Here is a 20,506-nt window from a genome sequence, read left to right as displayed (position 1 = left end):
AAGTATTCAATAGCCAGTGCAACGACCTTAGCAGCCACAGTACTGCATACGGTTGGCTGCAAGTGTGCAAAATCAGGATCTTTTTGATGTAGATTGATTTCTACAGCAGAGCACTGACTGCTCACATCAATAAAGGACCTGACCTGACTGCTTATGCTCTATAAACATCCTGCTTAAGGACTTGAACAAACAGATTTTTATGGATTTCTGTATGTTCATGTGTGTTTTATGTGATGTTGAGTAACTGCACTTATTTACTGTATGTGCTCTCCCCTGTGTAGGGTCCTAATTTTAGGTGGCTGATGTGTGATGTGTGATGTGTTTGCGGCTCTGGCTGTGTCGGAGGTGTGATGTTTATCTCTGCCTGTGGCGAACGGCTGTGACAACCTTTTTCAATTGGCTAAAGCCTCTAACCGAAGCACTTGTCACAGATAAATAAATCACCCTAATCTGTGGCTATATTACCATGCAAATATATGTGTGTCAGTAAACTGTTCGATCCATTGAACCTTTGACCCGTTCTATCTTTAAGGTCTGAGCTTTATAGAGTGATTTCCACAGTGTGCCACTTTAGATCACTATCAAAACCTCATAATGTGTAGATTTAAACGTTTGGATTCAAACCTGATGTTCACCAGGGTGGATTTGGAGTGCCTCAGGTCAATTTCCAGTTCACTAGTCTGGTATCCATTGGGTATTACATTTAAACCTTTAACCCTTTAAAGCTGCTATCTGTAGAATTGTAAAGATTTCCAGTTGTGGTATCCCCAGTGATAGTATCAAAAAAGGCAACATACAGTCTTTTGTCATGGGTTCACTCAGTTCTCTAAAAACACAAGTGATGAATAATGTGAAAGGGTCAAATGAAAAAAAAGGCTTTTGCCGTTGATGGCACTGTTGCTTTTTTGTCTGCCCACCGCCACAGAAACAAAGAGTACAGACGCAGATCAAAAAAGATCCAGCCTTCTCTCTTTCTTTCAAATTTAGAACAAAATGCAATCAAACTTTAAAACTAAGCAGAGCTGATCAAATATGAACCAGGATTCTGTTACTTAATTTTCCATTTCTTGCCCAAAATGTTTTTAGAAATGAATTTTACTGCTCTGTTTCGCTGTAATACAAGAATTTCTGAACAGGAAGTTGGTGCCATTCTATTTCCTGTATTTTGAAAAAACTGAGATTAATGGTAAACTAAGCAGCACTGATCATATATCAACCAAGATTCTGTTACTGCTTTGCCTTTTTCTCGCCTCAGTTGTTTTCAAAAACATGTTTTGGTGTACTATTTAGCTGTACTATGAGATTGTTTGTCACCAGCTTGCTGCGTTATTGTTTTCTGTGTCAAAATTGACAAGTTTGCATTACGTCACCCACCAGTGGGAGTGTTTATTTGTCCGGTGCGGTGCAGTGCTCTCTGGTAGTTGCAGGTTTTAGAGGCCATAATTTTACTGTTGTTATTCAGCCTTGTTTACACACAAGGCAAGCAGCCGTTCTCAGTGAAAATGCTCTGATAAACCCACTGCACAGTGCCTAACCAGCACCAAAAAGCAGATGAACAATGCTGGTACGTATCTGGTGAACGTAGTGGAGCATTTAGCCACTAAAGAGCCATATATTTCCCTCAGGGGTTGATGGCAATCAGAAACAGACTTGAAAGCAAAGTGAATATTCATCTTAGTCATCAGATGGCCAGCAACATTACACCAAATCATTTCTAATGTTTCTTAATGTCTCCTGGATGTGTGAACAAGCAACTGTTTAACATTTTATTCAGAAACTTTATAAACTGATGATGTGTAAAGGATGGGTTTAAAACTTGTTCTTCTGCCCCCAAGTGACCCAGATATGTTGATTCAGCTTTGACTCAATCCTGAATTTAATATTTAACTTTGAAGTTGAGATGAAATGAAAGGTGCCTTTTTAACCCCTTTAGATCACATTCATGGCTGTATTGTACACCTACCTAAAAAAAAAAAAAAAAATCCTTTGTATTCTTATATCAAAATCCAATCATGTTTTTTTCTTGTAAAATATAATTTGTCATATGCTTATGTAAGCTAGTAACAAGCCATTTTTACAAATAATGTCCATCCATCCATCAATCATTCTGAAACTTTTAGCTGCACAGAGCTTATGTTAAGTAAGCTAGCCAGCAACAGCATGGCATGTCAGTCTGTTTTAGTTTACCAAAAATGCTGTGGTTATGGCCTGGGCCATTTTCTTGAATTTATTCACTTGAGGAAAGTGGTATCTGTGACGGCTCCAGATTATGTGCAAGACATTTTACAGTGGACCGCTTCAGCAACTTGCGTTACATGGAGCATAGGATATGGCTTCGTCTCTCTCTCTCCCTGACTGATACTAATGTCAAGATCCTGTTGGTGTAAATCGTTGGGGCCTCGCTGTTATGACACACCCACTTTTCAACTACCAAATCCTATCCTCTCAACTTTACATCCTGCCTGCCTATCTTGATTAACTGAGAAGTGTCTGTTTCATTAGCTCCTGCAATAATTGAAAACTAGAAAAAAAAAGACCTTACATTGGAAGTGTTTCTCTTCTGTAACTGTTAAATCCAGGAAAAAATACATATGCACAATAATCCCAGCTGTGTAGTTAGAACCATTTTTAAATAGCAGCTGAAGAAAGTAGAATATTTTATTTATTTATTTATTTTTATCTTAACACAATCGCCCTCTGGCCTCCCTACAGATTGAAGACATTGTTACAAGAATACAAGATGAGAAAGCAGGAGGTGTAGCCATCCGGACTGTCAAAAGCTTCCTCTCCAAGATCCCCAGTGTGGTGTCAGGTTAGTATTTGTGTGTGTGTGTGTGGACATACCTGTTTACTGTATGTGGTTGCATGTGATTGCATATTTACATATATGCAGCAGTTCCTTGTGGGTTTCTTCCTTAATAAGGGATTGCCTTACGTGATGTGCACATAATTGTGTGAGTTGTTGTCTCACCCAGCAAGCACACTTAGAGAAAAGAGTCAGAATGAGAAAAGCAAATATGACCTTTTGGGCTCATTTAAATTGCTGCTTCTACGGTTAGAGGCAGATAATGTCTTTGCCAATAAGACCTAAGCTGCTGAAGAAACTGCCTGCGGTGTGACACTGCCCTTGTCACACTTTCCTCCTTCTCCTTTCTGTCTGTGTCCCTCTGTGTGTGTTCACTCTACTCCTTCATGTGTTTGTGCATGTGTGTGCTTGTGTATGACATGAGTCACCAGTGTTAGACGACGAGGTCGCTCCCGCTCTTCCAAAGGTTGTTTCGGAGTCACTTCTTCACATGACTCCCCCAGGCCTGATGGCCTTGCGGTCTCTTTCAGCAGCCTCTGCCAAAGCACAAAAAGCAGGCCAAATATTGTGCTGTCCAGGAGCAGTGAGCGAGACCGGACTGCAAACCTGTTACGAATCACAAAGACTTCCTAAAAAAATGAATTTGTGTTTGTGGATTGCAGCTTTTGTCCAAAACTATTGCAAATGTAGAAACCGCAGCACTACCTTTAACCAATGTCCTTCTCTGAATACCAGGGACTGACATTGTTCAGTGGCTGATGAAAAATCTCTCCATTGAGGATCCAGGTAAGCCTGCTGAGAAATCTGTCATTGCATGTAAGCACAATAGAGCTCAATTGAAGAGGACGGCAATTTCAAATCACACCCCCCGCTCTCTCTCTCCCATCTGTGTGTCTTCTCTCATGTCAACAGCTGAAGCCATCCACCTTGGCAGCCTGGTCGCTGCCCATGGCTACATCTTCCCCATCTCTGACCATGTCCTGACACTTAAGGATGATGGAACCCTTTATCGTTTTCAGGTACGGAGAGCTCCACCGTGGGAGTATCCTTGATATGTGTTGGGAGACCTTTAAATAGAATAATGAGATGATGGTAGTTTATCAGAGGGATATGTTTATTGCGTGATGCTAATGAGAGCAATCCTTGCTAAGCCTATTACTCACCCCACCAAGGTCGATACTGTACATCCCTGCTGGACGCTGCGTCAGAGCAGGAGGTGGGCCGCAGAACAGGGCCTACGGGCCAGCCGTGCAGCTTGTCAGAGGGGTGTTTTTTTTCTTCGCTCCATCTGATCCAGCATGAACTTTGACAGGTCTCTCTGATGGCTAACGGGCTTCACGATGACTCATTACTGTGACTAGGCCATTAGCATCTTAATCCCGGCCAGCTCCACTCGGCAGGCTCCCCTATGGGAAGCACTGAGCCGGCTGCACGCTGGCTCTGCACTTTTCACTGTCACCAGCCTACCCCTCCTGCTCCTCCCCCTCAATCTACCTCTGAATGCATTTATCTTCACCTCTATTGCTCAAGATTAAAAGCCATTATTGTGCCTGTGCAGGGAGGGCAGCGTGTGTCACACTTGCTCATTCAGCGGCGGCTAAAAATATTCCCTCTGATGTTGTCGTGATGCAACAGGCCCACGTCATCAGAACATCTAAAAAGAGTCCACGGTGCATTTGAAATGCATTGGCCAGTCTCCATAGCTGTGCTCTAAGGCATACTGACAGGGGATTTTTTTTTGTTTGCTCGTCTATAAAAAGATTCTGGTAAAAGACCCAGATTTAATGACAACTGCCTTGCTTTTTTGTGCATGCAGTGAAGTCTCACAGTTCAACTTTATCCTCCCTAATGAGAGCATGTTAACCTTTTTGTTCATTACACTCAAACAAGCGCATTCATCAGCGTCGGCCTTTTGCTCTTAGGCTAATTACCGCTATGAGTAATAGCTGAAAATGAAATATGTGGTCGAGTACCACCAACTTCTAATTCTGCCCCGTTATTAAGAATGCATGATAAATGTGAGTGATCCATTATTAATGGACTTGGGAATGAACTTTGAATGTGTAATATCAGTTGCAATAGACAATTAAATATGGATAGAAAGAACACAGCTACCATGGCTCCCCAGATAGTTATGCGCAGCACATGGACGTCAAGGATCATCATAAGGCAATGAGTCGTCTGTCGACTTTTGCGTGGGAGCGTGGGCGGCAGGAGAAATGAGATTCCTGTATTCATATTGGAGAATGTTATTGTTTATTGAGACGCTTATGGCAAGAAAATAATGTAATTCTGATTGTTTGAGTAAATAAACAAAATTCTGTTGTGTTTTCATCAGTCTCCATACTTCTGGCCTTCAAACTGTTGGGAGCCGGAGAACACAGACTATGGTGAGTCACACACTGTCAAGTTGTTTTTCGACTGTGCAGATTCCCCACTTGAAAGGGATTGATGGGTCTACCCAGAGCTGGTTAACTGGATGCCACTAAATGACCAAACTAGCATTTTCCTTTTTCTCCTTTTATTTTCTTAGGTTTGCAGTCCAACTTTAACAGTTCATTTCATAGACAGTTCCATTTGTTTCAAATTTTACTTGATCAGTGGCATAGTTGGCAGTTGACATAGATCATAGGTGAAAAACCTTTCAAAAGAAACAGAAAAAAAGGAAAGTATTTCAAATATATGCTATTATAAACCCATGTAAAAAAAATACAAACGCATATCAATACCCATTTTCCACCACCACAAACACATTTTCCCACATCAAATAAAGTGCAAATATATCACTATAGTTTAACATAACAAAAAATATGAATTATGTATTTAATGAATGTTAAATTATTTCCTGTTAACAGGTGTTTCTAACATACTTATATAAATATCAAAATATGGATTTAACAGGTTTTAAAAAAAATATATTTATATTAATATTAATTTATGAATTTTATCTTTACCAGCATAATGATTAACTGTACACAAATCTCTGCATTTTCCCAAATCCTTACTTTACATATTTACAACCAACGTGAATCAGGAACATGCCCGCAGTTAACGATCACCTCCACTGTGCTTCAACTCACTTCAACACTCGTTACATAAATATTTTTACAAACAGATGACATTAGCGGTAAAGACTCGAAAAGTAAAGTCTATAAAGTTTTAGCGAGCTGTGTTGTAAAGCCAGCGCTAATTTACCCTAGTGTAGCAGCAATCTTCGGCCGTCACACAGTCTTCCATTTCAAAATCCAGTGGCTTACCTGCTGCCTCTCTGGTCTCCGTAGACTCATCCTGCTCCGCACAGTTTCATTGAAGGTCACAAACAATGAGAATGGCTTGCCGTGCTTGACGATAGGGTGCTGCTGTTTGACGATACCATGCTGCTTTTAGCCTTTTCCGATTATCTTCCAGTGCGTCCTCTTTATCGCCCCGGGCAGCCCAGGTAAGTTCTGGGTTCCGGTCTGCTTGCTAAGTCCCTCGCCTCCTTAAATTCCAGAAATTTCAGTTTGACTTGAAACCTCCCACTCGATCTCCCCATTGAAACACTGGAGAGACCGTTGCCAACTTTCCAGGCAAACTTGATTCCAGTCCTCAATCACCTTTAGATGTGCCGATTTGACTGATTTGCTCCTCAGCCCCTAATAGGACAACCAGCCTCCTGACGTCCCTGTGAAGGATGGTGACCTGAAACCAGTCTCTCTTCACATCAGGCTTCCTTTCACCTTCAGAGGTTTTGTCAGAGGAACAGTAGCTGAGGAAGGTCCTGACGCTGACATCCCTTACCATCCCTCTGCTGTCTGGGTTAACACTGATGACTTTGCCAAGCTTGAACTGTCTCCGCATCACATTCTGGCCAATGTCCCCGATGCGGACATTCCTCTGTGCGGTGTGCCACTTGCTCCCGGCGAACAAGTTGGGACCAGCGACTTGGCTCCACTGCCTCCAGAACTCTCACCTCTGATTGCATTGCCTGAAGCCTTTTGTAGGGTTAGCTGGAGAAGTCGAAAGTTTGAGAATCCCCACTTTGGGAAGGTCTTCCGAGTAAAAGACTGTTTGGTGTAACATACTGGATACAGTCTTCCCAGCTCTGTACTCTTGCATTGATTGGACTCGTTTGCAAGGTTAGCAGCAATGTGAATAGCCATTTGAAACTCGCTGAAGCTGAGCACAGACTCCCTCCCAAGACTCTGGAGTGCTCTCTTCACAACACCTACAGCAGCTTCTGCAGCTCCATTTCTATGAGCTGGCTGGATGGATTTGCCATTTCAACTCGGTCCCATTTTCGGCTGTGATCGCATATCCCCCCAGGTCTTCGTCTTCTGTGTCTCTGAGCCAGAAGAATCTATGCAGGTGCACTTCCTGGTCCTCCAACCAAATAGAGTTATAACTCTTCTTTATATCACCCAGGGCGGTGTATACTCCACCTCTGAATCTGAGAGGGACAGCACGGATTTGGTTGAGGACGCCTGGACCTTTCATCAGCAGGTCTTTCAAGCTCACGCCTCTGAACCTTTGACTACTGTTCCACACTAGTCTCACAGGGGTCCTGACAGAGTGCGAGTTAGGGGCAATCAGATGACTTATATACCATACTGGCCCACTCCAATTGATGATTGTGTCTTTGGACAATTTAACTACAGCCCCTTGGTCACCCCTGTTGGGCACTTCAGCAGTGTAGGCAGTTTTCCAGTCAGGTTCTTTGGCTAGCTGTTTCTCTGCTCTGAAGAATGTAGCCTCGACTGTTCTTTTGTTGTTTGGTAGGGAAGCTGGATCGTCCAACCAAGGATATTTGGCGTGCCAATGAGACCCCTTGCTGTGGCCACACACGTCCTCCTTTTATCACTTTGAGTTCTCTCTCCTCAGCAAGTCATCTCTTTGCTGCCTGGTTGGCAGTTTCCACAGCAGCACTGTGCCAATGCTATCCTATCTCTACCACTGTTGGAAGTCACAATTGGTGGCTACAGTGTTTGACTTATGGGACTGAATGGCAACTTTTTTGCTTGATGAGAGAAGCTCAGGGACCCTACTAGTAAGCTTCTCATACTTTACAGCAGCTGCTCTCATGGACCTTGCGAAATGAATTTTAGACAGATGGGCTGACACAGTAAGCTCTTCAAAAAGCTTGGGATGAGTTCCTCCAACTGTCTTTCCCAGCATTCCGTCCCACAGTACGAGGTTTCCGATGACCCTGACTCTCTTTCGCGCTAGTTGACCCTCTCTGTGTCCTATAAGCAGATTTATTTCCCTGGGCCTCACAAGTTCATTAAGTGGGATGTCTGGAAAGAATTTCTGCATTTGCTTTGCTTACACATTTTTGTGGACATCATTGATTTTGTCTAGTCCATAACAAAACACCTGGTGCGACTTGAAGGTGCCCTTGGAAGTATTTACTTGGATCTTCAAAAGGTAGCGCTTTGTTTCCACATGAACCCTCATCCCTCCGACTCCATGGACGACACAGGTAATATCTTCTGCTGTTAACGAGATGAGAGAATACTCCTTTTGCTGTTGTTCTGCTTTGAGTTGCTCAATTGACTTTCCAGTGTCAGTTGCAATGTTTTGATTTTGATGCACAGATTTTTAACAGATGAGAAGCTAAGTATAGCTTTCGATAGGATGTCATGCTTTGATGTTGATTTCTCAACTTGATTTCCAGGATTCCAGGTGATTTCTCTTCCTGATCCAGCTTGAAATTCCCAAGATTAATCCTTCCTGGCTCTCCAGTTAGCTGGTCTTCTGGTTTTTCACTGTCAAATTGAAGTTACACTGTCTCATTTTTTTTGCCTCTTTGTCCAAACCAGAAAGACCTTTCTCTAATGCCTTCAGCTGTCTCTCTGCCATACAACTCACATCGTAGATCTGTTGTTGACACTCACAGTATTGATCCACGGGGCCATTCCCTGTAATGTATCTGCCCCCCGAGGAGCCCCCACTACAGAGAACTCTGCGGGATTTGATTAGCCAAACAAAATAAAGGGACAGTCACTGATATGAACACATCTCTGGCTCTCTGCATGGCATTTACTCGAGGCTTGTTATTTCAGGAGACAATGCATTTCCGGCAAAACATTCATTAGTCTTGGTTCACACAGCTGAGACCTCAGTTAAAAAACACAAGCACCATCCGTTGTAGATTTTTTTTTGTTTTGTAGTTACAGAGCAGACAACCCATCTGACTAACTCTATTACCCTCTTCATGTCTCATTCTTTCTCTCTTTCTCCCCTCCAGCCATTTACCTTTGCAAGCGCACCATGCAGAATAAAGCCAGGCTCGAGCTAGCTGATTATGAGGCCGTAAGTACATTGTCTTTTTTGTTTTTTACCATGTTCAATGCAATCATTGTACACAGGCCATACTCTGAATTTCCTGTTTTCTTTCACATTGCTGAAAAACAAAAACAGCTGTAACAGTGTCCTCTGGGAAGCCTTCAAAAAAAAGCCAAAATCTGTTCATCCCAGCAAAAAGCCATTCTCAAATTACTTTTATATAAATCTGTCTAAGGTAATTTTTCTTTTTCGGGGGAACCATTTGGCAGACTGCAGTGAGGTCATCAACTGGCCCCAAATATAAATACCTACAGTATAGTAGCATCATCAGCAGATCAATACAGTCTCAAGAGGGGCATTACTGCAGTGCTGATCTCCTGCAGTTATACAATAGCAATCCACTGCACTTTCATATTCTAAATTACTCTGCAACTAGTGTCCACTTCCTTTCTCTCCTATCCAGGCCACTTTATGCCTCCAGGTCTCATTGCTCTCACTGTTAATGTGCCTGCTAGTTGATACTCAGAATTGTTTCTCTCACTGTAATAAGGTCATGTACTGTATTTCTGACAATTGTTTGTTTGAGTGGTGTTGTTAAGGATGCATAATTTGCACATTAGATTGTGGAGTTTGTACATTAAGCAGTTATTAAGGGCTCTTGAAGCTTTCATTTCTTTGACGCAAGCAAAATTTACCGTATGATAAGTTGCTTTCAGTAAGTTCACAAGTTTGTGGTATGAGTCAGAACCTTTGTGGGCAATCGTCTGCAGGCCTCACATTAGAGGTGATGTCTAAAAATGCAACTCTGGGATGAGTATAAGTGCATAACTCTTATGTAAAACCACCACGAAACAGTGTTAATATGTAGATATTGTGAAGGACATAGGGTAGCTGTTAAATTATGACTTTTTAACAAAGTTGCACAGACTTTTAAGAACAACCTATGATGCCCAGTTAATTGTCATGTACAGAAAACATCAGGCAGGGGACACTGAGCAGACATAAATACCATAGAATACCTGTTGTGTTTTTAACGACGTAACAGTGATGTAACTGATGTTAACATTCCAAATGTAATGTTACAAGAACGTTGCAGCAACTTCATTTTTAAAAAAATACAGAAAATGTCATGCATGGGGAATTGAACAGATCTTGTTAACTACCAAAGAATACCTTATTTGCTGTAACATTTTAACAGCGTAGCAGCAACAAAACGAATGATAATGTTGCAATACCATCACAGTCACAACACTGCAGGGACATACTGTTTTAGTGAGGGTGTTGCTTTTACATGTTTTTTTTGTACAGATTAAACTCGTGCGATATTCTTACATTTGGACATTGCTAGGCTAACTGTTACCTGTCTTTGTGCTAAGCTAAGCTAACCAGCTGTTTGTGGTAGCTTCGTTTTAACAGTGTGGACACAAGAGTGGTGCCTGTCATTTATGTTTTGGCAGAAGGGCGAAAAAAATAAATTTCCTTAAATTTACGCCATTTACGTTTATGTGCCTAAAACATTCAGTTTTTTGCCCTTATTCTGAAGAGGACAGTATTCCTACAAGGCTATTTACATGGAGAATAAAAATGAATATTCCACTAATATTCATGTTTACTTCCAGCCATGCATACTCTTATCAATGTGTCTTAACATGTTGTTTGTCAAGTCAAAACATGAAAAAGTGGAACGGCTGTTGCTAGTGTCAGTATTTTTTCAGATTTTCACCAATGCTGTACTTGTTCGGCCACACAAACACAGCCTCTTTCATTACTTTGACCACATTCTTGAAAAGCTCAGCATTGCCAAATGTGTATGTATCCAAAAACCTTAATAAAAAAGTTTGACTGAGGAGTGCTGCTTCACATGTGTGGGTTTCAAAAACAGATGGTCTTTGGATTCAAGGACAAAAATGACCAGAAAAAGAGGGAGAGGTTACACCTGTTTTTTCTTTTGTAAATAAGTCAAAACCAAAAATTCCAACTCACACTGTTTCTCAAAAGTTAAAAAACCTTTAATGAATGGGCTTGATGCCTACGCATTTTTTTTTCCTTTTGACTTATTCACAACAGAAAAAACAAGTGTAACCTTTCCCTCTTTCTTTCATAATGTGAGTTTCCCCTCATGACCAGAAATGTGGGCTTTGCCTTAGGGCATGCACGTCTTCCGCATCCTTGCAAATTGTTGGTTTGTTTACCATCCATGAATGCACAGAAATGACCTTAAATAAGCAAGAGGCCGTGTGTTGCAAACTGCAGTAAAAACCCTTAGTTAGATGCATATTCAGAATGTGCCGTATATACATGTTCAAAGAATGATCTTAGATTTAGAATGATACTGGCATATCCCATATCTTAATCTAGAAGTGAAACATTCAGAGATGAATATCCAAACCGAATATGCTGTTAACAATTTTGGAATAATAGTGGAATATCACTGTGCATGTGTACCAAAACATGGCATATGCATGACACTCCAAATGCTGTGTGATATCATCAGCAGCTGAGCAACTTGTTCAGGGACGCATTAGTGAGAGGTCGCCTCATCTCAGCAATGGTTATCTAAAGTTATGGCAGCTGTGGCCATGACGGTGAATGGATAATGTAATCATCTAAAGGCCCTGAATTGAAAAAACTTTCTCCCCTAACGCCACGCCTGATTGGTTTCATCAGGAAAACCTCGCCCGTCTGCAGAGGGCTTTCGCCAGGAAGTGGGAATTTATCTTCATGCAAGCTGAAGCTCAAGTCAAGTGAGTATAGAAGTGTACACGTGAGTCAGAGCATGTCGCCTGTTTGACGTCATACTAACGTGACACACTTCCAGAAGGAGTGCTGTGGGGATAGTGAGATGCTGCTGAAATCGGGTTTATATACATTAATACGCCTTTGGCTAAATGCATGATTTCAGTGTTATTTCCCAAAGGAAGAGAAAACACTTCAGTGTTTATTTAAACATATAAAAATGTAAAAATATACAGTATGTAATTTGCAAAGGAATGTGAAAGTATTGCCTTAAAACCCTCCAGGGGCTTGAGGTGTCAGTTGGGCACTGGGCCAATGCTCTTCTCATTAGCGGTGCTCTGTTTTCAAACCATGCTTTGGCTGCAGGGTTACATGCATTAAATACAGTGAGCATCCCCCTATGGAATCTAACAAACACACACACACACACACACACAAGTCTCCTCTAACTTCTATCTTTTAGTAAGACTTCCATCTGGTGGCTTGAATGTGTCAGCACAGCACTGACATCTCCCGCATTTCAGTGGCTTCTTCTCTTGTCTGTAAAAATCTTTATATATGTCATTGTGTAGTGGCCACTGTTTTGTAAAAGTAGGGGGTGATATGGAAAGCAGTAAGTCTTCTTACATCTGTTGAGTAAACAATACGGAGCGAGGGCTGATCCGTAAATGTCAGTTATGTAAGAGTTCGGCCGCAGTGGCACAACCTGGCATGCTTGGTGAAGCAAGCAGACAGGTTAAGACCTACTCTTCTGCTTTTCACTCCCTCGTGTGCCCCGTCTGCGGTATTAATATGTATGTGGATGTGTGTGTGTGTAAGGGTGTGTGACTTAATTATGCACTCTATATATGAATGGCCTGTTTCCTCTGTTGACAGGATCGACAGGAAGAAGGACAAGGCAGAGAGGAAGATCCTGGACAGCCAGGAGAGGGCATTCTGGGACGTCCATCGGCCAGTGGTGAGTGAGGGCCAAAGTCATGACAAAAGGAAATGAGGGTCAGAAGCCGCAACAGTGTAAAAATGGAAATGAACAAAGAGGAAAGATAAAAAAAAAGACAGACTGTTATGTATGTAGGCAATTTTAGCATTTAAAGCCTGAAAACAGCAGATTCACCTCTAGCCCTGTTTTGTTGTTGGTAGCAGAATCAGATTTGGTGCCAGTCACTTTGCATACAAGCCTTTTGTGAGCGTGGCATCGCTGAATAGAGAAACAGCATCATATTGTGTGAGGAGGACGGGCGCAGACAATGCTTGCCGGAGAAACACTGTTATCTGACCCAGAAACCTGCTCTGTCTCCAATCGCCTCCCACAGCCAGGCTGTGTCAACACCACGGAGATGGACATCCGCAAGTGCCGAAGAGAGAGGAACCCACACAGGGTAAAAAAGGTGAGGAGAGGACACGACGACTGGTTAGCTTTCCAAATCTTAGTGTAATTGTTATCTCTTCTTGTTTTCATAATCTAGTGGTTTGTGACCTCAGTAGTTTTTAAATACTGGGGTCCAGCTTATATTTACCACTAATGACGGGCAAAGCATTTCTTTTCTGTGTATTGACTCACCAGAATATGTTTATGAAAAAAAGATTTGTTGAAAAGATGCATTCACCTAATCATTAAGTGCTTCGCTTTACGTAATCCCACTCACTGAACTGAAACTGGCCTGAACGATCAGTTCAGCTCGCAAACTAGTGACTAAGTACATACAATTTTGTTAGCAAACTGAAAGCTGAAAGTCCAACGTTATTATGTACAACATGGATATTTTTGTAACTCCTAATTATAAAATGAAACATTTGGTGCCAGTACCTAATTTGGAGACTGCAGCTCAGAAGTAGAGCAGGTCGTCCTCTGGTTGGTGGTTCGATCCCTGGCTCCTGACATGTCGAAGTATCCTTGGTCAAGATCCTGAACCCCAAAATGCTCATGATGGCTGTTCCATCAGTGTGTGAGTGCATGTGAATGCATAAAAAGCAGGTGGTGTCAAAATAGTTAGGAAAGTGCTATATAAGTGCAGGACAGGACAGGGAGGGAGAGGAGATGGGCGAACTTGAGTGACTCAGTAGATTCTAGATATGAACATGATTTTGATATTGGAGGTGTTCTGGTTTTTGTTTTTAGTCTGAGTAGCACTGACCAATTGTAATTTATTAGTAGATAAACAGTCTGTGTGGACAGGGGTACGCCTCGGATGAATCATAGTCTCGAAGCCCGTCAGCTATTGCCTTACAGCGAGTCAGCTTAACATTCGTTTAAAAAAAAAAAAAAAGATCTACAGTGCACAGAGAAAGGCGGCTTGGCCCGGATATCCGCTGGCTACACTGGATCAGCCTAAGATTTTGGCCCTTGTCCTCAGAGATGTATTGTCATCAGATGACAGCTGATGGGTGCTGAGATTGAGCTTAACTGAACTAAGAAACGAACAGATCGTTTAAGGAAGTGATTCATTCAGAGAGTTCAACCAAAAGATTCATCCTTCTGAATGACTCGAACAAGACAACACCACTTGCCACTTGTGAAGAACTGTTTTGATTAGCCACCAAAACCTTTATTACAAAGGCTTTTACATTCATTATCAATTATGTTTTCTGTAAATTTAAAACTCTTTTCCACAGTATTTTTATTAAAATTGAAAAAAATATTGTTGTATATTATTCACATCTTTATAAAGATATTTGTATAGGTTAGTATTGTTATTTTTATAAGATATTTTAATCAAAATTAGAAGAATCTATACCTTCATTTTTGTTACGTTATAATTTTTTTTTATAGAATATGTATTTTTTTTGACTTTTTGTATTTCATATTTGTTTTGTTTTATTTATTTATTTTTATTATATTTTACTATTTTATCTTACAAAATGCCATAAATAAAATATATTTTGGCATTGTTAGGAATTTCTTTTAAAATAGAATAATACATATTTTAATAAAACAACAAACGACAGTGTCTTTATATATGGTTTTTGTTGAACTTTTTAAATGTACAGAAAGTATGTGTTTTAAAATACATATATAAAACAAAGTTATTTACACATTATATATAAATGCTACTCGAGAGGGATTTATGAAGTACTAATAAGTAAGTATTATAGTACAATTTTTTTAAATTTACAGATATACAGATATTTGTACGCAGAAGCAATTTAAGAAATCTAAAGAAATCTGTGTTTAATTGTGAAATATGAACTCCTCTTCAGGTCCTTACCCCACCCCCACCCCATTTCCCACACACAATCTTGCGCCAATGATGACGTCAATAGTAGCTGCAGCCCTGGTCCCACATTATCACCTGACATTCATCAAACTACAGTATCTCGTCTCTGATCTGTCATACTTTATAAAAACAACAACAAATGACATCAAAACAAAACAACGTGTATCTCCTCTTGCCCTCCCCAGTCGGTCTATGGGGTTCCAGATGACGGCCAGAGTCAGCCGAGTCCCGTCCACATCAGCTCCCAGCCGACAAGGAAGCCCACCAAAGAGGACGTTCAGAAGGAGGTAACTGGCAATGTGACCGTCTTCTTCATAGGTCATTACTGCCAATCTGCCTCACCCATCCATCATAACGGCAGTCAGGGACGCAGGCTGATGAGCTGTGACCTTATTTAGTTTCCTCATTATTCTCTCTCCCTCTCCATCAGATTACCTTCTTGAACATCCAGCTGGACAGACACTGTATGAAGGTTTCCAAAGTGGCTGACAGTCTCATGTGCTACACAGAGCAGTTCATGGAATATGACCCATTCGTGTCGGCCATAGAGCCCGCCAACCCCTGGATCAGTGATGACACTTCATTCTGGGACTTGGAGGCGAGGTGAGGCTGGAGGGGTCATGTTGGGATGTGGGCTGGAGAGTTTACAGGAGGCTGATGATGCTTTAAACCAATGCTGAGGTCAGATGGAGGGAAGAGGTCTCGCTGCTGATGAACTTTTGTCCCTGAATTAGGAAAGGGTCTGTCTGTTTCCATCTCATCTCAAATGAGAACTAATGCTTTCATTCCCAAAGGTTCACTGCACTCTGGTATTCTAGCCTCTGCTCTCTGTACACCATGCAGAAAAATGACCTATTTTTTTCTATTCTTTCTTAATCTGTTTTATTCCAAGCAGTCGTGACCCCAGCCAGCAGCGTGTGAAAAAATGGGGCTTCTCTCTGGAGGAGGCGCTGAAAGATCCGGCAGGACGAGACCAGTTCCTGAAGTTTCTCGAGTCAGAGTTCAGCTCAGAGAACCTGCGGTGAGGCTGTTATGACTTAAGTTATAATCAATATTTTAATGTTAACAGTAGATCACATGGCCCCCGCTGCTGATGTAAATGTGGATGCACTGACTAGACAGTAATAGGGAAAAAAAGCTTTTTTTTTAGACTTTTTTAATGAAATACTGACAGTGATTTTTATGAAATTCTTTATAATGACATTTGTTTTTGATTTTTTTTTTACATTTTATGACATACTATACCATGACTTTTTTATGACACACTATACTGACTTTGTCATGACTTTTAATGAAATTCTGTACAATGATGTTTTTAATGACTTTTCCATGACTTTTTTTAAAAGATACTATGCTATAAACATTTTCAGTGACTTATCAGTTTTAATTCTTTTTATGGAATTCAGTACTATGATTATCTAATTACTTTTTTTTAATGAAATACTATTCTACGACTTTTTCATAACTTATTTGTGACTTTCTATGCTAGACTTATACTAGACTAGACTTTTTTATTATATGTGTACTTTTATTATATATGTGACTTGTTAGTTTTTATGACATACTACACTCTTTTCAATGACATATTATACAATGAGGTTTTTTAATTACTTTTTATGACACACTATGCTATGAATAGTATACTCTGACTTTATCGCTTACTATACTATGACTTTTTATTTTTATTCTTTTAATGACATATGTTACTTTAGTAATTTTTTATGACATACTATACTATACTTTACTGACATTTGACATAAATGACTTTTTATGGCATACTATACAGTTGCTTTAATAACTTTTTTTAATGAAATACTATGCTATGACTATTTCATGACTTTTTTTATGACATACTATGCGATGGCCTATGTCATACTATACAGTGACATTTTTATGTTATGTTTTGCCACACACTGTGTCAGGATAGGATAAAGGGTTTTGCGAGACAGCTGGAATCTCTTGTCAGCCTTTTACATCTGTTAGTAAGTGTTAACCCTGCTCACCTTGGCCTCACTTGCTATTTTATACTGTTTTTATACAAGTAAAAATTGGGACGGTGCATTTAAACGCTGTGATATTGCTACTTTTACGTAATGAAGAGTACAAACGTCTTTCACCATAAAGTCAAAATGTGTGTTTACGCATTATTGAAATTTCATTGTATTTAACCAAAATTCAGATAAATAAGTAACAACATTAAATGGCATCATCAGCATAAAAGTGAATATAACAAAACAGGCAGCTGATTTGTCAGTTTTTTATTCACTGTATCTCATATTTTGGGGAAGTTGTTAGTGATTAGATGTGATGCTGCTGTAGGTTCTGGTTAGCAGTGCAGGATCTGAAGCGGCGGCCGCTCCAGGAAGTGTCCTCCAGGGCACAGGAGATCTGGCAGGAGTTTCTGGCCGAGGGAGCGCCAAGTTCCATCAACCTGGACTCTCACAGCTACGAGCGCACCAGCCAGAACCTCAAAGACCCTGGACGTTACAGCTACGAGGATGCTCAGGTGTACTGCTCTTCCTCATGGATAAATTCACATGGCTATACATGTTCACGCACGCATGAACACGTGCTTACACAAGTCTGAATAAACACCAGGCGCATACAGTGCCAAAACACCTGCGCCTGTACAACCAGTACTTCTCTCGTGCCACATAGTGTTTGAGCATAACATAAAGAGTGCTGAAACTGTCGCCTTCTTTCAGACAAAATAATGAATATCTATTTTTATACACATGCTCTATTTTTTAAGTAAAAAAAGTCCTTTCTCTGAGGTTAGATAGGTTTACCCTCCACTCCATCCCTGTTTACGACACACTCACAAACAGCCATTTATTTCCTCTTCCATCCACTCAACCCAGAAACACTGAACCCTTCCACTCCACTCATGTTACACAAGTGAAAGAGAGGGCACGGAGCAACAGAAAGAGGGAGGAGAGAAGAAGAATGACAGAGTGTGTTTGTGCCAGGGCCTAATGAGGCGAATAATGCCATGAATAGGTTGTTCACCATGGATTCCTCTGGTTCAAAGTGGGTTGGTGATGTGTGACATGCAACGCCTTTCACTGGCAGGACATTACTCAGCTCTGTCTCACAGGACTTTGACGTCCATGTCAGCATGCTCGGTTTGCATCACCAACTCCGATTCACGCATGCATGCGTTGCATTATCATAATCAGACCTCCTTTATTTCTCTGCACTTCAGTTTTTTTCACTTCCGTTTTGTGCCGGGCCAACAGACACTCATCAGTTTTTCCTTCTGTTGCAGGAGCACATATTCAAGCTAATGAAAAGTGACAGCTATGCACGCTTTTTGCGATCCAACATCTACCAAGACCTCCTGTTAGCCAGAAAGAAGGTGAGCTGCACTCACTAACCCCTCTGTCACCTCCTTTTAAAGCAATAATGTGTTGCTCTGATTGCACTTTTCACATTGGTTTGATTTTTCTCTATGATTTAAAAGACATTTTAGATTCACATCTATTGTATGTATCTAGTCTGTAATTAAACATATTTAATTGCACATGTGCAACGAGGCGCTAAGCTTTTTTTTGTTCACATATGTGCCACAGCACAAAGTGCAAAACGGCTAGGTGAAGTCAAATATAGATCAGTCATGTTGTGATTAATGAACACACTCAACAGTCACATCACTGTTGTACTATACTTTTACTATACTTGAGTATTTCCGCTTTATACTGCTTAGTATTGCTACAATTATTTTGAAGGGAAATATTGCTTTCATTCTACTACATTTATTTTTGCCAGTTTTAGTTACTTGTTATTTTGCAGATTCAGATTAGTAATAAAACATATAATTAACTAGACATAATGTATTATTATAGGCTTAGCTACCTGGCACTAACATACATGAATACTTAAGTAATTCTAATCTAATTATGTTAGCTTATCTGCAAATGCTCATGCATTTTTACGATTAATTTGCAAAAAAAAAAAAAAGACGTTTGTTTTTCTCCCATGCTTCTGTGGTGAATGACGATCCAAAAACTTAACTGAACTAAAGTGGTTCGTGTAAAGGCTGTATCAGAACACCCGTTCACACACGTCACACAACTCGTGAAATCTAATAAAGTCTCGTTCATCCAATCGTATGAAATTAAAACACTTCTGCATAAACAGTACCTTTGCGCTCTGTTTTTTTTGGAAGTGTTTTAAATAATAATAATAATAATGTTTGTTGTTGTTTGGCTATTGCTAAAAATGACTTCAAGTTTTTGGATTCTTCATTCATCACAGCATGCAAGAAAAACATGTATATTTTCTTCTCAAATTCAATGTAACATGGAGGGAGTAATTAATATACAAACGATCATTTGGGGTAAAGTGTTCCTTTAAGCTCTTCCTGATGCTGATACTTTTGCACTTAAAATTTGGATGCATGATTTTTTCTCATAACGGAGTATTTTTAAATGTGGTATTGCTACTTTTGAAATATATGTAAATACATTCCAGCACTAGTTAGGGATTAGTGCTTAATATACAGGGGAGTAGAGTTAATTAAAGCAAGTCAAGGTTTAGGACTTGCACTCATCACGCAGGTATTCTGATCACTCGTTCATGCTCCAGCAGTTGGTCATTTTAATCACATTTGTCAGCTCTTAACAAGGTCTGGCATTCTGCAGTGTGAAACTGCCATGTGACTACTAACAGAGCACAGAAAAGGCAAAACAACTGTGCACAAGATGCAGGTGCAAGGAAACTGCTAAATTATGTAAAATGTCAAGGGAACAGTCACGAAAAAAACATGACATCATATGCCAAGCACAGGCAACCTGCTGTGTAAAAGAGGAACAACAGTCACGCTGTTAATAGAAATAAGCAACATACAGTACAGAGATATGACAAAAAAGCACAGACAGATGCAGCCTAATGTTTTAGAAGTGATTTTTTTTTTTACCTCTCGTATGCAGTCAGTCATTTAGCTGTTAATGAGTAATATGGAGCTTTTCAGCCAATCACAGCTGCCTCTGTTCATGCTAGCCTTTCTGCCCTTTCCCGTTTGGACACTGCTCCCCCTGCTGGCCTGTCACTGAACCCCCCCACTCCATTTCTTTAAAAAAAAAATGCAACTCCCACTCCTCGGCCCTCATATTTTTCCAATGCTTGGCCCCTTTTTTCCTCACTAACAACATCACCCCCTCGACCCCTCAACAACACCCGTACCTGACCCAAACACTCACCCTGCTTCCCCCCCTCCCAAAACAGCAGCCAGCAGACACTGAACAGGGCCGCCGCACCTCCTTGGAGAAGTTCACCCGCAGTGTGGTAAGTCATTTGGAGCTGGGGCTGTTCATTTCACAAACCACACTGGCTGGCTCACTATCAGTGGCTTTTGCAATAATAACCATATTACACTCTGTTATGGCTCTTTATACCTGTCATAGGATGTGTTTCTGTGGAAAAAGGTAACATGCTAGTTACAAGCAATTTAGATTAGAAAAAAAAAATATTTATAAAGTACTTT

At 40.5% G+C, this 20,506-nt stretch overlaps 1 protein-coding gene across 4 annotated transcripts in view; it reads left to right on the top strand.

The window, feature by feature from the left end:
* The window catches only part of LOC121953607 (regulator of G protein signaling 6-like), a 60,941-nt gene that overhangs the window by 37,893 nt on the left and 2,542 nt on the right, over positions 1-20,506 (top strand). For 2 of the 4 annotated variants that reach the window (XM_088087475.1, XM_088087476.1), the window contains exons 3-16: positions 2,713-2,812; positions 3,542-3,592; positions 3,719-3,825; positions 5,145-5,196; positions 9,033-9,097; positions 11,738-11,814; positions 12,683-12,764; positions 13,120-13,194; positions 15,207-15,308; positions 15,452-15,624; positions 15,917-16,042; positions 17,341-17,527; positions 18,290-18,379; positions 20,248-20,307. In XM_088087475.1, the coding sequence (XP_087943601.1) occupies positions 2,713-2,812; positions 3,542-3,592; positions 3,719-3,825; positions 5,145-5,196; positions 9,033-9,097; positions 11,738-11,814; positions 12,683-12,764; positions 13,120-13,194; positions 15,207-15,308; positions 15,452-15,624; positions 15,917-16,042; positions 17,341-17,527; positions 18,290-18,379; positions 20,248-20,307 (1,347 nt within the window). The remainder of the gene's footprint in view (positions 1-2,712; positions 2,813-3,541; positions 3,593-3,718; positions 3,826-5,144; positions 5,197-9,032; positions 9,098-11,737; positions 11,815-12,682; positions 12,765-13,119; positions 13,195-15,206; positions 15,309-15,451; positions 15,625-15,916; positions 16,043-17,340; positions 17,528-18,289; positions 18,380-20,247; positions 20,308-20,506) is intronic. The other 2 variants (XM_088087477.1, XM_088087478.1) reach the window with 2 other exon arrangements.

The sequence above is a fragment of the Plectropomus leopardus genome, chromosome 14 (assembly GCF_026936395.1).
Source record: "Plectropomus leopardus strain MGB_pleo_1.0 chromosome 14, ASM2693639v1, whole genome shotgun sequence".
In the NCBI taxonomy this organism is placed as follows: domain Eukaryota; kingdom Metazoa; phylum Chordata; class Actinopteri; order Perciformes; family Serranidae; genus Plectropomus; species Plectropomus leopardus.
This window is presented reverse-complemented; position numbering and strand designations above follow the sequence as displayed.